The 15560-nt window shown below is 45.1% G+C and overlaps 2 protein-coding genes across 3 annotated transcripts in view; both read right to left on the bottom strand.

Moving 5' to 3' along the window:
- Window positions 1–8382, bottom strand: part of COMMD1 (copper metabolism domain containing 1) — a 64263-nt gene extending 55881 nt beyond the window's left edge. For both annotated transcript variants that reach the window (XM_021538632.2, XM_077781831.1), the window contains exon 1: window positions 8193–8382. In XM_021538632.2, coding sequence (XP_021394307.1) covers window positions 8193–8378 — 186 coding nt within the window. In that variant the 5' untranslated portion in view covers window positions 8379–8382. The remainder of the gene's footprint in view (window positions 1–8192) is intronic.
- A 349-nt stretch (window positions 8383–8731) lies between these two features.
- CRLS1 (cardiolipin synthase 1) lies at window positions 8732–14400 on the bottom strand. Its single transcript, XM_021538639.2, has 7 exons — window positions 14155–14400; window positions 13766–13903; window positions 13205–13334; window positions 12652–12737; window positions 12235–12303; window positions 11825–11916; window positions 8732–10367 (listed from the first exon to the last, which is right to left on the bottom strand). Exons 1-7 carry the CDS (start codon window positions 14398–14400, stop codon window positions 10280–10282), a joined length of 849 nt encoding a protein of 282 aa, XP_021394314.1. The 3' UTR covers window positions 8732–10279.
- Window positions 14401–15560: the final 1160 nt, after the last annotated feature.

Below are 15560 nucleotides of genomic sequence, written 5' to 3'. Positions count from 1 at the left end.
TTTTTACTTACATGAAATCACATATAAACCAGCATTGTAAAGAGGTAAATATAGAATATGCCAAAGAATCAGAGGGATAAAAAAATGCATTCCAAGATCACTGTCACCTTTAAAAATTAAACTTGCAGTCCTCAGGCACAGCAGATAAAGAGGTACTGAACTCCACTGGGAACTGAGAATGAGGAGGGAGTCCCAGGCTTGCTATACAATTCTAAAACTACCAACTTTATAGAAGATAGAATACTCTGAGTTAGATCTTGGCTATCAACCAGAACCAGGTGCTTGTGCACTGTAAACAAAGCAAAGGCAAATACAACTTACTTGGCTCAAAGAGTCCAATTTTTAAATAGTTGGGTGGCTAAAATAATTAAAGGAAGATTTGATTTCCTTGTTTCTGACTGGTAAATACAATGGTAAAAAATTATGGAAAACTACTGTGCTTAAGCTTCAGGTATTGAGAATAAAACAAAAACACATTCCCCTCAAAACAAACAAACAAACAAACAGCCAAACCAAACCAACCACACAAAAGAAAGCAAGCAACCAAAGTCCACAAATCAACCAAGCCAGTTTGGTTTTCCCAACAATGAACCCTTAATCCTTCACAGTGGAGGCCATCAATGTTTCACTCATTCTTACTTACTCCATAAATTAAATCCTATCCTAAAAATCCATATCCTTAAAATTCATCGTACTTAAAAACATACATCTACAGTGACAATTATAAAATCAAAAACTAGGTATTTTAGGCCCTGCCTTTAAATAAAATCACTCAATTCACCTTGTTATAAAAAAATCAGCCCCCAGGGATATCTTGGAGCCCTCCCAGAATGCTGCAGCTAATCCCGACTGCCCAAGGACGCTCCTGGGGAAACACACAGGAGCCACTCAGGAGCTCAAGCTGTCAGATGTTCTTCCTGACAACTTCTGTCCACTGGGTATTAGCACTAAAACATCAGTGAAAAAGGACTTCATGTACCATTTGCAGTGCCTGGCACTTTGTGACATTAAAGCTTTCCTTTTTTTTTTTTTTTTTTTCTCAATTAAATAAACTATTGAAAGAACAAATGTCATCCAAATGTTGAAGAAGGCAGGCTGCATCATATGTGGTCACCATACTGGAAGAAATCCAGAACACAAGCTTCAAACTGCAATAATTCTAGCCATACAAACAGATTCTAGCCATACCATACAAAATTTTTGGTCTGGTCTGCATTTTTTCTTTTTAATAAGTTGTTGGATATACTGCACCCAGTTGCTACACACTAGCACAGTCAAAAATCTAAATTGCATTATGGCAAAATTGTAGCTAAGTGTTACAAGGAATTAAAAATTTCAGATGTTCAGCTTGTAAAAAAGGGTGAGGTGTGTCACCCAAATTTCAGATGTTCAGCTTGTAAAAAAGGGTGAGGTGTGTCACCCAAATTTCCTTTTCACACAGTAGCTGTGAACTTCACAGGCTCAAGTGCATACCACAGCTCCTGCATCTTTGGCAGAGTTCTAGTCAATGTGTTAACCACTCTCTCTGAAGAAAGAAAGCAAGAAATAAAGGTCTATTTTCTGCTCAACTGCATGGCAGCCTCACATGAGACCAATAAGGTTAAAACGAATATTTTTACTTCCTTGACACCATCAGCTGGCCTCTGGAGCAAGCAAGACCTAATCTTCCTTCACACCAGTTGCAAGAGAGTATCATTATTTTTAGAGTATCATACAGTAAAGAACAACATTTCAGCATTGAGCCTTTCCTTTTACTCTTTCTTTATGCATCAAATTGAAGACGAGACAGGTCAAGTCCTCCTCTTTTCAGAGCCCCACATTTAAAAGAGGAAGGACACTAAAAGTAGTCCAGGAATCACCAGTGCTGTGAGATGATGGCACTGAGCTTCATTACCCTCTTCAGCACTTCCCACACCCTTTGGGGAATGGAGCCTCAGTGGTACTGAAATAAAGGCATGAAACTCCATGTGAAGCCTAAGGGAGCCCTTCTCCCTTTTCAAACATATTCCATACAGTATGTTTGATGAATACTAATGAAGCATAGTAAAAGCATTTAATTTGGAATAATGATCTTCAAACACAACATCTGACTCCTTGTTCTTCAATCAGAGTAGACTCTTGTTCAGGTCAAGAGACACACTGTGGGGATCAGGTTGGAATAATGAATTTCAGCATAACCAATATATTTCCCTTCCTGTGCATGGGAGTGTTTGTGTGCACACACCTCCCTATATACACAGAATATGTTGCTCACAGACACACACTTATGTGTGTGTAATTATGTAATCACACCTGGAGTGTTTGGGGTTTTTTTTTTGAGAAATGGTGCCATTAATGATGAAAAGGCTACGTACTTGCAACAAACTAAACCACACATTTGGATGGGAACGTGGGAATCAGCAGGGCAGGAAGCTCTGCCACCACCAGGACATCCAAATTTCTCAGCAGCATGCTGTTCTGGAAGTCCATTAATTGGCAATTAGCAGATTTTAAATGCAGTAGGGCATTCTAAAACTCAGAGGTAGTGCAGAGGCATTAGATAGAAGAGCCAGCACTGACCTGCCTGCTCTAGAAACACACAGGTGGCACCAACCTGCACACCTGGGGCAAGGCAACCAGATCTCTGCTTGCAGAGATGTAATCAACACTGTAATTAGGGGAGGGAGGGAGAGGGAGAGAGAGAGAGAGAGATTTGCTTCTCGTTTGGGCAATACAGAGTCTAACACCTGTTATTAGATCAGTGATGCAGATCTGATGACGTTTCTTTTAATTCCCCACTTTTGCGTAGCTAACATTAAAAAAAAAAAGCACTGCAAAAGGTCAGGTAAACCATCAAACTTCAGGTGAGCCATTTTCACTGAGGTGGCACAGTCAGAATATCAGCACTCCACAATCCCTGCTAAACGAGCCTTTCCATCTCACACAATACCACTCATTAAATGGACAATGTGCTAAGGGTGGGAGCCCTTCTGTTTGTCTGCCTGGAGGATTTGCACGTGTAGCTGAGGTTTGTAATGCACAGGCTCCTTGTGCACACCCTGCTGTTTAAAACAATGCTCGTGGTACCGAGCAGCATCGCCTCCAAATCCCACAGCCACCAGCAATAACACCTCCTACACATCTCCTCGGGAATCAGCTCCAGTGAAAACAACACTGAAAATGTGAGAGGCTGTAACACTTTTCTCCAACTTTTGCAACTTGAGAAATCACGAAAAAGTAATGAAAAAAATCCCTAATGATGCAGGCACGCTGTTCTTTCTAGCTGACATACCTGAGCAACAAAGTGCTGCTCCAGGCAGTGGAGCACTGATCTTATCACTCCTGGCAATGTTCTCCAACCCTGTTCTGCACCCAGCCTTCCTCTCCACTGTTTTCAAGTATTTTCCCCCTCCACCTGATGTGACCTGCCAGCTGTGCCAGTTCCCTTGTGAAGTGACCATATGTACACCAGCCTAAAAGCTAAAATAGCTCACATGAAAAGCTGCAGGAATGCTTTGGGATAGTGCCATGCCATTTTCATCACTGCCAATTCAGTAGGTGCTAGTTCCAGTAAATGTTACGTTTTTTACCCTCCTAAGACAATGCTGAAAAAGAGGGAAAAAAGAAGTAGTAACTGTGGGATTAGAGTTTATACAAGAAAATGTATGCTGCAACACCAAACACTGGTGAGCTGGCAACGGAGCTGTGCTCAGATTAGTGAGCTACATAACAGTGGTGTTTTGCTAAATTAAAAAAAAAAAGGCTAGGATTTTTATTTAGTTGTTCCAGGCAAACATTAATTCAGATAATAATAATTTTCTTATGTATGTCCAATTATAACACTATAGACTTTCCCTCCCTCACAAAATTCTGTGCAGTTATCAATACATTTTCACCTAGCCCAAAACCAAGCAGAATTAACCATTAAAAGCCCAGTCATTCTGGAGTGAAAAGTGTAACACTACATGGGACACATTTTTGGGTAGAAAATAGGGGAACAAGTACTTCCTTCCTTTTCCCTGAATCAAGAAGAATGAGCTTGCTTAAAAGATTTCCTTTTTAGTTAGTAGATGCAGGCACAACTGCAAATCTAAGTGGCAGAAAGCAAGCAGTCTCTCCTATTAGCTCTTCCAAAATTATTTTATCTCAGACTGAAGCTGCTCTCCATCGCAGCCTCCCAGAAGTTTGGACAACTGCAAAGTGCTCCAGAGTTCATGACCCAGCCCACACATTTGAGGAATCACAAGGTATCCCAGGAGGGGGAAGATGGCAACTCTTTTCTCTTACTAAAAATGCAAAAAATAATTTATTTTCCACCAGCTGGCAGAAATTGCTAGCACAAATGTTTGTTAGCAGAAATCCTTGCTGGAGAACCAAAGGCCTTCATCCTCCACAGCTGAGGGAACCTTCCAAGTATTTTTCTGCTCTGACTTTTCCCATAAGGGCAGGTCCCTGTTACGAAGATCGAGTTGTCTTTTCCTTCTCAAACAGGGGTAAAAAAGCTTTGGAAACCCCTCTCGAGGTCACAACAGCAACTTCATAGGGAAAGGGCTGCAGTCCCTAGCAGGAGGGAGACAGTCTTTATGGACAACACATTTTATATGCTGAATATCAAGCTCTTATTATTATTTATATAATATTATTTAGAAATATAATATAATATAATAAACATAATATAATATAATATAATATAATATAATATAATATAATATAATATAATATAATATAATAACCATCATTATATATTATATACCATATATTATATACCATATATTATATACTCTATATTGTATACTCTATATACCATTCACAAACCAGGATATTTATTACAGATGGTAACTTCCTCAGTGTTTTTGAAAAAAAAAAAAAAAACCAAAAAAACAAACAAAACAACTTATAAATCAAATACAAATAAACTATTTTTACTCCTCACGCTGAAATTTTTATTATTACTCGGTGTACATAAAGTTTTTTCCAAAGCAGAAGAGTGAAGGAGGACACTTGAAAGCCAGCAGCAAAGGATCCCGTTCAATAAATGCAAGAGGTTACTGCCACCAAAAGGAAAACAGCGGGATTACTCCACACGGAAAGGAGCTATGACCGGTGCACTAATACTGTAAATTAAACTTATGTAAGAAGCAGACACATTTAGTGTTTTAATCAGGATGAAATAACCTTTGAAAAACCCAAAAAAGCTGGGGCTGACAATTCACAAAAGCTGCTCTCCCCCAGTTTCTCAATGTTTTGAAGCCTTAAGGGACAGGAGGCTGGGAAGGAGGAAGGCAGAGGGCAAAATTAACAGAACAACATTGAAATTATATGGTTCTCCAGGGCTAGCCTTCCTTGGGCTTTGTCCTGCCTTCCAGGATATTCCACACAAGAAATCAGATTTTTTTTTGAAGTAAATTTAATGAAGAAACATGATTTCACTACAAAATAAATGTGGCATTTTAGAAAGAGGTCAGCTGATCCCTGCATATTCAGCAGATGGATGGGCAGCAGAGGAAGCAGGTGGAAGAAATAGATCATAATGACATCTTTTATAAACATAAACCCAGCACTACTCTGTATAATCCAGAGGAAGAAAAATTTAAAATTTTAATTGCTACAGTAAACATGACAGACTTTTGGTTCATCCCCATGCTTTGCACAGGTGGAATGCAGAAAGGCACTGGGAAGTCCTGCACCTTGTTTAAGCTCAGATCCAGTGAAAGCCAGAAGTTGATTTATGGTCCATGTTTGCTACTTAGAAGACACCAACCACTACACCAATGAAGTCACAGGGGCAATGAATCTCTGCTTCTAGACTTTCTGTTGTCATCCTGCTGTTTGCTCCCATTCCTCCACCACCCAGAGGAGGAAGGAAAAAATAAAACCACAAAAAGGTAACAAAGACGTGCTTTTTCCCCAGCTTTTGTAAATGTAATCATGCAGTTTTTCACAATCCATTAAGTATCAAAACTGGAATAAATATGCTCAGAAATTCACTTGGCGATTGACAAGGAAGGGAAAAGGCAGATCTTGCAGTAAGTTTTGCTCCTTCAGGTGCTGAGGAGACACCAACACCAAAGAGCGCGTCCCAAGACCAAGATATTATAAGCACAGAGGACCACTTGTGACGTTTGCTGCTATCAGCAAATACAGTGTGACACAAAAACCCTCCAGGCTTCAAGTCAGGGAGATACTAAAAGAAAAAGATAAGGTTGAGCCTCCCTACTTCCAAAGCAGAGTCCTAATAGCAACCTTCCCCCCCAAGAGCTGGCAGGTGTGAAGGAAAGAGGGCTATCAGAGCAACCAGAGGGCCAAGGGGTTTTTTTAGGATTCCCTAGAGCACAGATCCTATAAGGATCCACAGAACTTGGGTGACACTTCCTTTAGGTTACCCACTAGAAAAAAGCCCCCAGACAAAACCAGAGAGCCCTAAAGGCATCAGTCTTTAGGATTCAGCTTCCACTGCAGGCTCCTCGGGGCACCATGTGAATCTGATCATTAAATAAACAACAGAACCCTCATAAAGGCAGAAAGCAAATGGCATCATCATCATCAAATTCCAAACCTCTCAATTCTATTTAAAACTACGGACCGCGTTTGTAAATCTGGCCGGTCCAAGCGTGCATTTACCCACAAGGTGGCAGTGGCCATTTAGTACCTGGAGGCTCCCTGAGCCTCATGCAGCTCTCGGGAACTACACAACGCTCTTCACTTCGAACAGAGACCAAAAGGCTTCGCCACGGGGAAAAACATGTCTCGCACAAAAAGCAAAATGTGTTCATTAGGTAAACTGGCTTGCCTCATGATTGGTGGTTTACAAAAACAAATAAATAATTCTTAAAAACACGGGTTACTTGCTGCTACCCTGTGAATTCTGAGTGATTCTACGCTGGTTTTGAAGTCAAGACACACACTTGGCATCAGATTTGCTTTGCCATATTCCTGCAAGGCGCTGAGTACACTGGGATCTGAGAAGAAAAAGCAACTACAAGAACAAGTTTGTGCCTCAGCCTACATCAGTAAACCAGCACTGCTCATTGGGACTTAATGACTCACCTCAGGCTGCACCAAGCGACAGTATCTTCAGAAATTCAAAGCAGACAGAAATTTTGATTTATATTCCGTGGTAATACTGATAAACCAAGAGGAGTTCCTACCCTGCTCCCTTTGGTTTTTAAACATGAGCAATGCTGAACCGTACTCAGGGTTTTTGAGGCAGGTCAGCGGTGCTGTGAGGAGTCTGTACCCAAATGGAGTTTTCTCATCCTACATATTAATTTCTAGGGATTGAAAGAAATTCCTTTTCCTTTCAAGGAAGCCGCAGCTGTTCTCAGAAAGGAGCAGTTCGTGTTTGGACGAGCACAGAGCCCTGAGTGCCGCTTCCCCTGCCCAGCGCGGGGCTGAGGGCGGCCCGGAGCGTTGTGCCTTTGGGGAAAGAGTTCCTCTAAGCCATGTGTGTCTGTGGCAGGGCAGCGCTGTGGGCCGTGCACATCCCCGGAGCAGGGAGATGCCGCACACCCGGCGGAGCGGCTGCCCTCGGAGCGGCGGCTCCCCTCAGGACCGGGCTCCCCTCAGGACCGGGCTCCCCTCAGGACAGAGCAGAGCAGCGGCTGCCCTCAGAGCAGCGGCTCCCCTCAGGACAGCGGCTCCCCTCAGGACAGAGCAGAGCAGCGGCTCCCCTCAGGACAGCGGCTCCCCTCAGGACAGCGGCTCCCCTCAGGGCGGGGCTCCCCTCAGGGCGGGGCTCCCCTCAGGACAGCGGCTCCCCTCAGGACAGCGGCTCCCCTCAGGACCGGGCTCCCCTCAGGGCAGAGCGGCGGCTACGCTCAGGGCGGGGCTCCCCTCTGGACACCGGCTCCCCTCAGAGAGGCGGTTCCCCTCAGGGCAGGGCAGCGGCTCCCCTCAGGACAGTGGCTGCCCTCAGAGCAGCGGCTCCCCTCAGGACCGGGCTCCCCTTAGGGCAGAGCGGCGGCTACGCTCAGGGCGGGGCTCCCCTCAGGACACCGGCTGCCCCCAGAGCAGCGGCTCCCCTCAGGACCGGGCTCCTCTCAGAGAGGCGGTTCCCCTCAGGGCAGGGCAGCGGCTCCCCTCAGGACACCGGCTGCCCCCAGAGCAGCGGCTCCCCTGAGGGCAGCGGCTCCCCTCAGGGCGGGGCTCCCCTCAGGACAGAGCAGAGCAGCGGCTCCCTCAGAGCGGCCCGTCCCGCCGCAGCGCCCCGGTACCTGCAGGAGGCCGCCCATCTTGGCGCGCAGAGCGCGGAACTCCTCCGGCGGCGCCTCGGGGTAGAGCTGGGCGCGCAGCTGCTCCTCGGGGCCGGCGGCGCTGCCCTGGAAGGCGGCCTGGGCGATGGCGCCCAGCAGCGCGCTCAGCGGCCGGCTGCCCTCGGGCGGCGGCTCGGGCGCCGCCATCGCGGCCAGGGCGGCTCCGCGCTACGGCGGCCGCGCGGGGCCACAAACGCTCCGCGAGCAAACGCCAATCCCATTGACCAGAACCGACAGTGAAAGCGCTTTACAATCATGGGGATTTAGGGTTAGAGGGAAAATTAAGCTTAGTAGGCCCTGGCAAAAATACCCTGGGAAAGTGCAGGCCTTGTACTTGCTAGAACTGCACCTTTGTAGCTAGTACATGATAAATGATATAACTGTCAGACGTGATGATTGCTTAGTAATTAAATACAATTACTCTTTAATCGTAACGATAAACTGTGGTCGGGGGCTTGAGAAAGATCACGAGAAACTCATACTTAAATAAAGTCAATGTATACAATAGAACAATATAAGTTTAATAATTAATATGTAAATTATATAACAATAGACTATAAAATACGTTCAGCTCGAAAGCCACATCAGAGTAAGATTCGGGTCTGTACCCGATTCCCAGAGCTCTTCAATAAAAGCACCTGCAGATAATCATATCCCGTGATTATGTGTGTTCCTGAACACTAACAGAACGTAACTGCAAACAGCTGTTAGCTCTGAAAAGCTGTCCTGCTTTCTGAACTGGTTTTTCACAGAAAATACTCCACTCATGTAGTTTAAGGAAACATCCACAGGCTTTTCCCCCTATCCTTTGCTGAAAGCTGCAGGGTTGACCATTAAAGACAGTTAAAACAAAGGCACTAATGAAGAGCAAGTGTTTTCTCTGTGCACCGTTTTATACAAGTTTCAATATAAAGAAAGCATTATATATACAAACAGTCACAAAAGAGATTGCTGTGCTCTCCTACAGTTTTCTCTGCTAATACAACAGTGGCATTATTTACCTCCTGATTTCATTGAAACCCTTCATAGTTGTACTTTTTTTAATGACATAAAAGAAAAATCCTGTAGCCCACAAAGAGAAAATGTGAATTTATGATAAACTTGACCTGTTCTGCCTTGTTTTTGTAGGCAGAGAACAGGCAAAGAACAACTCGTCCTTGCATGAGGGGGAGCACAGTGTGCAGCTTGAAGCTGGAAGCAGAGGAAGAAAGAACAGCAAACACATCTAAAGTTTCTTCCACTGTCTCCATTCATTTGGACAGTATTTTACATGTCCTCTCCAGCCAGTGGTATTGGGATTAAACAACACCTTTAGAAGCTTCAAAGCATCTGGAGGTACAAGAGTTTCTTTCAATCCCTAGAAATGAATATATAGGATGAGAAACTTAACTCCATTTGAGTAGACTCCTCACAGCACTGCTGACCTTCCTCAAAAACCCTGAGTACGGTTCAGCATTGCTGATCTTTAAAAACCAAAAGGAGCAGGGTAGGAACTCTTCATGGTTTTATCAGTATTACCATGAAATATAAATCAAAATTTCTGTCTGCTTTGAATTTCTGAAGATACTGTCCCTTGGTGCAGCCTGAGGTGAGTGATTAAGTCCCAATGAGCAGTGCTGGCTTACTGATGTAGGCTGAGGCACAAACTTGTTCTTGTAGTTGCTTTTTCTTCTCAGATCCCAGTGTACTCAGCGCCTTGCAGGAATATGGCAAAGCAAATCTGATGCCAAGTGTGTGTCTTGACATCAAAACCAGCATAGAATTTTTCAGAATGCACAGGGCAGCAGCAAGTAACCCGTGTTTTTAAGAATTATTTATTTGTTTTTGTAAACAACCTCATTTTTAAAGAAATTAAAAATACATCAAAAAGTCTGTCTCTACATATATACACAGTACATATTCAAATTTCACTTCATTGTGATGCCATGGTTTAAGCAGAAAAACAAAGAGAGCTTTGATCCAAAACTCAGCTGCAATACCACCACCTCTGGGGGCACAGCACCTTCCTGCCTTCCCAGGAACACTTCCATTTTGTCACCTGGACCCCTTCACTTGTTCTTGATCACCTGGACAGTTTTCCTGCCATAGTGGTAATAGCTGTAGGCAGATGTCACCGTTGTGAAAGCTGTGATGCACCTTTGGGGAAAAAGAGTTCCTCTAAGTCATGTGGGTCTATGGACAACAGAAAAAGTGCCTTTTTTTTTTTTTTTTTTTTTTTTTTTTTTTTAATTTAGCATCTGTTTTTAACTACACAGTCAGGAACTATGCTCCACAAAAATGCAGCTTACAGTCTTTAAGCTGAAATTCAGTGCTGTGGGGAGGATTAGATAAACAAAGGCTCTGCCATCCAGTGGTAAGCAGCATTCTTCAGCGTAACTGCACACCAGGACAAATTATCACCACACCAGCACTTACTTTAGAGAAGGGAAAAGATTCAGCATTTGCAGCTACATAACTTCTACCAGCTTGAGAACTGACAGATGTGAGAAACTTCCTTGGTAGTGTGAGCAGGGAGCATTCAAACCACTCAGGACTTGAACTCACCATTTTCACCAAGTCCCAAAGCTAAAGAACAAGCTCCTGCTGCAGCCTCTTTTGCTTCCTTCCCAGACCACAGACATCCCTAAATGAGCAGTGCTCTTTTGTCTGAAAGGCTGAGGAGTCACTGCTACAGCCCTGCCTGCCCCTCTGAGCTCCAGGGACTTTCTGAGAGTATCCACAAAACACCCTGGCAAATTACACCCAGAGGCAACTATAGATTTTGTCTTACCACCAGGATAAAAAACCACAGACTATTAAGATCAAGGTTCATTCATAGTTCCTTAAATGCTTCTTGGTTTGGGTTGGTGGTTTTGGTTTCTCTGGTTTGGTTGGTTTTTTTATTTCCCTAGAAGACATATGACACTGGATTTTGCACTACTTTAAACTAAGTTACTAAGTAATTCTGACATCTGCTGTTCAGAACTCTTTATTCTGAACTCTTGCCAAATAGCTAAGGAAAAACAACTGCACCCCTAACAGCTGCAGCCAGCTGCAGTTCAGACACAGTTCAGATCTCCAGTGACAGCAGAAGGAACAGCATTTCCTAAGGGGAGAAGCTCCTTTATGCCTGTTCTCATCCCATCCCTCCCCTTCCTTCCTAAAGGAATCACCAATTTCTCCATGTGCTTTTCAAAGAGACTGCAGAAATCTGGATTTCAAAATAGCAGCTACAGCATAAAGCAAAACTAAGAATGGCTATTATTACTGATCCCAAGGTTGCCTCTTCAAGGACACTTCTGGCATGAATAAATGAGGAATCCATGCAGCCTTTCTTCCTGCTCTTTTTCTCCACTGATCTGAAATTGTTTTGCCTGCCTACCCCAAAGACCTGTTTCTAAGCTATTATTCCTGGATCTTATCTAGTTTCATTGAGTACCAATAAATAGCTAGCTCCGGTGTCATTTAAGACTAAAGGTGTAAAAATTCAGGCATATGGGCTTATTGCATCTTCTGGGCACAGTTTTTTTGTTCCACACAAATTAATCTCAATTACCAGTTTCTTTAGGAACACATTAAATTATCTGGGGAAAAAAAATTAAGATCTTAGTTACCATAATGTCTGCAGATATATGCTGTCCACATAATTGAAAACGGGTGCTGCTAAAGAAGCTGCCACCAAAATCAGCTGAACTGCTGTGTTCATCTGAGAAAAGCAAAACAGGAACCGTGAGCAACATGAGGAAGTACAGTGCAAGGAACACCAACATACACTTTTATTACTGCTTTAAGGATTAGCTTACACAAAGAAAATGTATTTAGAAACTTCCTTAAAATAAAGCATCTCTTTCAAAATTAGTACATGCTCTGACAGAGTATAGTTGAAAACATTTCAGGATCCACGTACATTTGGCACTATTTTGAAATTGTACTCAGCATTAGTGGTAAATTATCCCCACCCTCCAAGCCACACAATGCCCCAAGCACCCAGGAGTTAGCTTTAGTAACGAGTTATTGCTCTTACCTTGCTGATGAATGTTGGTTTTAATTGCGCAGTAGCATAACACGGGTTAAAATACCTACTCAGTGTTCTCTGTTGGGGGAGAAAAGAGGAAAAAACATGCAGCCCTTGTACATTCAATCTGATACACCTGTTCACATGATAAAGGCAACTGAAGAATTACACTGCTCTTTTGTAAGATTCATTATTACACAGCACACACAGGGAAAAAAGTTATGAGCAGCTCTGACTTATCTTTACAAACCATATTTTATTAAAACACTGTTCTGCTTCGAAACCTGCTTGGCAAAAGAACAAGCATTACATCTTGCAGCCATCAAATCTCTAGATGACAAATCTCTTGGTCACAACTTTCCTATTAATCAAGCTTATTAATCTATTTTTTGTTATGACTATAGGTCTTTAATGCTGTGCACTCACCGGTGGAGAAAGAGTTTTGTATCGCACGTAAAAAACGGCGGCAATGAGCGCCGCATCCCGCAGGATTATCATGGAAGTCAGGGGAACTGCAAGACCAAGCCAACACCAGCCAGTGAAAAACTCTGTGCATGACTGAAGGGAAAACACAACCAAAAGAGCAGAAAATTGGAAGCAAGAGGAAACAACCACTCTCAAATTCTCCTGAACGAGTTCTTATGCATTGCTGAGGATGTTTAACACAACTCCTGAAAGGGTTTAAGCTGAAGTCTTAAAACAATCCAGTCCATGAAAAACAACTTTACAGAGCTATTAACTGCTATTGCTTTAAAGAAAGAGCACTTAAAAATGGCACTACAGGCTAGCTGCTCTTGTATGTGGCAGCATTTGCCTTCCGTGGGGTTCCTTTGGAAGAGTTTAATGGGAGCAAAGAGCAACTGGCAAAGCAAGAGCTCCAAGAGATGCAGAGTTTTCCTTCTAGAAACACAAGAAATGTTGCTACATGTAAACTGACCTTCATTACCTTATCTAGAGCACACAAGTGCCATTTCCTCACCTGGGATAAGATTTGCACAAGTTAGGCTCACATAGAGCACACTGATGAGGATTTTATCTGCCAGGGGATCGAGAGCACTTCCCAGTGCTGATTTCTGATTAGCCCAGTTCCGTGCAATAAATCCGTCCAGCTAGAAAAACCAAAATTCAATAGCTCTCTATTAGAAGAGTATGAACCAAAATAGCTCAGGTACACTTTAGAGAGATACGTAATGAATAACATAGGGTAAAACAGTGAGTTTAACTAGGATAAAATGCGCTACCTAGTTGACACTTGTATCATTTAACAGACCACCAGGAGCACAAGCACTGAGCCTCCAATGCCCACCTGGCGCTGGTCAGGGAGCCCTGACATTGCCCTTTCCTCCGTTAGCATTAAGTCCCCTTCGGGCACCTGCAAATTCCCTTTGCAGCACCACAAAGGATATAGACAGCATTCCTAGAAACCCACAATCTACACCCCAATCTGTTCTATCCGGTTCCATTCTCCCCCGGAGTCCGTTCCCACGCGTACCCACGGGATCCCCGTGAGCCCCGAGCTCCCAAACCGATGCAGACATACCAGGTCCGTCACACCAGCCAGGACAAAGACACCGAGGGCAACGTTGAAATTCTCCTCAACAATCAAATAGCCTAAAACTGGCGCCAGACCCATTCTCGCCATGGACAGGATATTTGGGATCGTCCAGGGGTTTTCATACTGTAAAAAGCAAGGCATAAAAAAACATCAGGGCAGGAACTCAAACCCCGCCTCGGCAAGTAAGAGGAGTTTTAACCGCGACAAATACTTTCTCCGCTCAGCTAGCCAGCAAGCCTGGAAGCTCCCGGCAGCAGCCCGGTGCTTTCGCAAGGCGCACGGCCTCGACCCGCTGGACATTAACTATTCTGCAAGCGGCGAACGCCTGGCGGCGGGAGCCCGCCCGGCCCGGTCCCCCCGCCGCCCTCACGTACCAGCTCGGCGCCGCGCTCCCGCCGCGGCTCGGGCGGGGCGGCCCCGCCGCTCAGGAGGCGCCAGGCGGCGGCGGGCGCGCGCAGCAGCCGCGGCGGCCCCGCGCCCGCGGGCAGGCGCGAGACGCCCGCCGCCGCGCCGAGCCGGCCGCCCAGAGGCCTCGCCGCTCCGCCGGGCGGCCGCCTGCGCGCCGCGCCGCGGAGGAGCCCCCGCCAGGCGCCCCCGGCCAGCCAGGCGGCGGCCAGCATGGCGCGGCAGGAGCGGCGCTGCCCGCGGCGCCCTACGCGCGCGGCCGCGCTGCCCGCGGGAGCGCGCGGCCTCGCGCCATCCGCCCCGCCGCCCCGGGCACGGCGCGCGAGCCGCGCGCGGCGCCTCCGCCGCCGGGCACGCGCGGCCTTTTACGTCAGCGCCTCCGCCCCCCTCGGCCGGGCCGCGCGCTTTACGGCAGGCGGCCGGGCTGGAAGGCCGGCGCCGGGGATGCGCCGTGCCGGTGCTTTCCCACCGCATTCCCGCCCAGGGTCAGCCCGCTCCCCGCCGTTCCCGGACAAGCCCCCGAGGAGGGGGAAGGCTTCCTTTACCTTCAGCGCGAGCGGTCTCCGGTGCCCGGTGCTTGCTTCTGGCGCTCGCGTTCCGCTGTCTCGAGGGGAAACGGGAATGAGTTCGGTTTCCCGGTGCAACGCCCCGCGCCCCAGCCTCGTACTAAGACAAAATCGGTCTCTAGCAGCTACTTCCGATTAGCTGATAGAGCACAGCTTGCCCCTGAAGAGGTCCGATGTAGAACTATAATTGTGTACTTAACGCATTTCGTCCGGCTGGCCTGTTTTCAGTTTCAACGACATTTGATCCCTGATGTCCCTTAAATTAGAGGGCTTGGCCCCAAGTTTCAGTATTTCTGCTTGTTTTTATCTATCATATTGTGAAAAATGCATATTTATGATTGGCTTTTCACAAATATTAAAGTGAATGCTGTATGTATTACGTTATATTGATTAGAAGTGCTGTATTAACATTTTAACAGTATGGTAACTAGTTTTGTAGTCAAAATAGAAACTATATATATTTTTTTTTAAGACTGAGATAGTCACTTAGAACAATCCCAGAACACCTAAATCTTCCAGAGAAGAGGAATTTATGGTTCTCTTTGCTTTTTATTACTCTAGTTGTATTACTATTTTTACAACCATTTTATAGTTACAAAACTTTTAACATTTTAAAAGCCAAGTGATTATAGTGTTTTTCACACATATCTTACCTGAGAAATGAAAAAGGGAGAACAGAAGAATCAGCACTGCCGTCCTGATTTTTAAAAGTATATTTTTCTTTTCTTTAAAAGTACATTTTTTTTCTTTCCTCTTGGTGCTGGGTGGTTTCTTAATTTTTCCACTGAAAGCTTCTCAGGTGCCATTTC

Source organism: Lonchura striata, chromosome 3, assembly GCF_046129695.1.
Source record: "Lonchura striata isolate bLonStr1 chromosome 3, bLonStr1.mat, whole genome shotgun sequence".
NCBI lineage: Eukaryota > Metazoa > Chordata > Aves > Passeriformes > Estrildidae > Lonchura > Lonchura striata.
Note: the sequence above shows the minus strand (reverse complement) of the source record. Positions and strands in the feature narration are given on the sequence as shown.

Bases quoted from the DNA above. Each gene is read 5' to 3' on its own strand.
- CRLS1 (XM_021538639.2), bottom strand. From the start codon at position 14,400: ATGCTGGCCGCCGCCTGGCTGGCCGGGGGCGCCTGGCGGGGGCTCCTC. The intron at 12,738-13,204 runs GTGAGGAAATGG...TTGGTCTTGCAG, and splicing joins TTGTGCAAATCTTATCCCAG to TTCCCCTGACTTCCATGATA. The intron at 11,917-12,234 runs GTAAGAGCAATA...TGCTTTTCTCAG, and splicing joins AACCAACATTCATCAGCAAG to ATGAACACAGCAGTTCAGCT.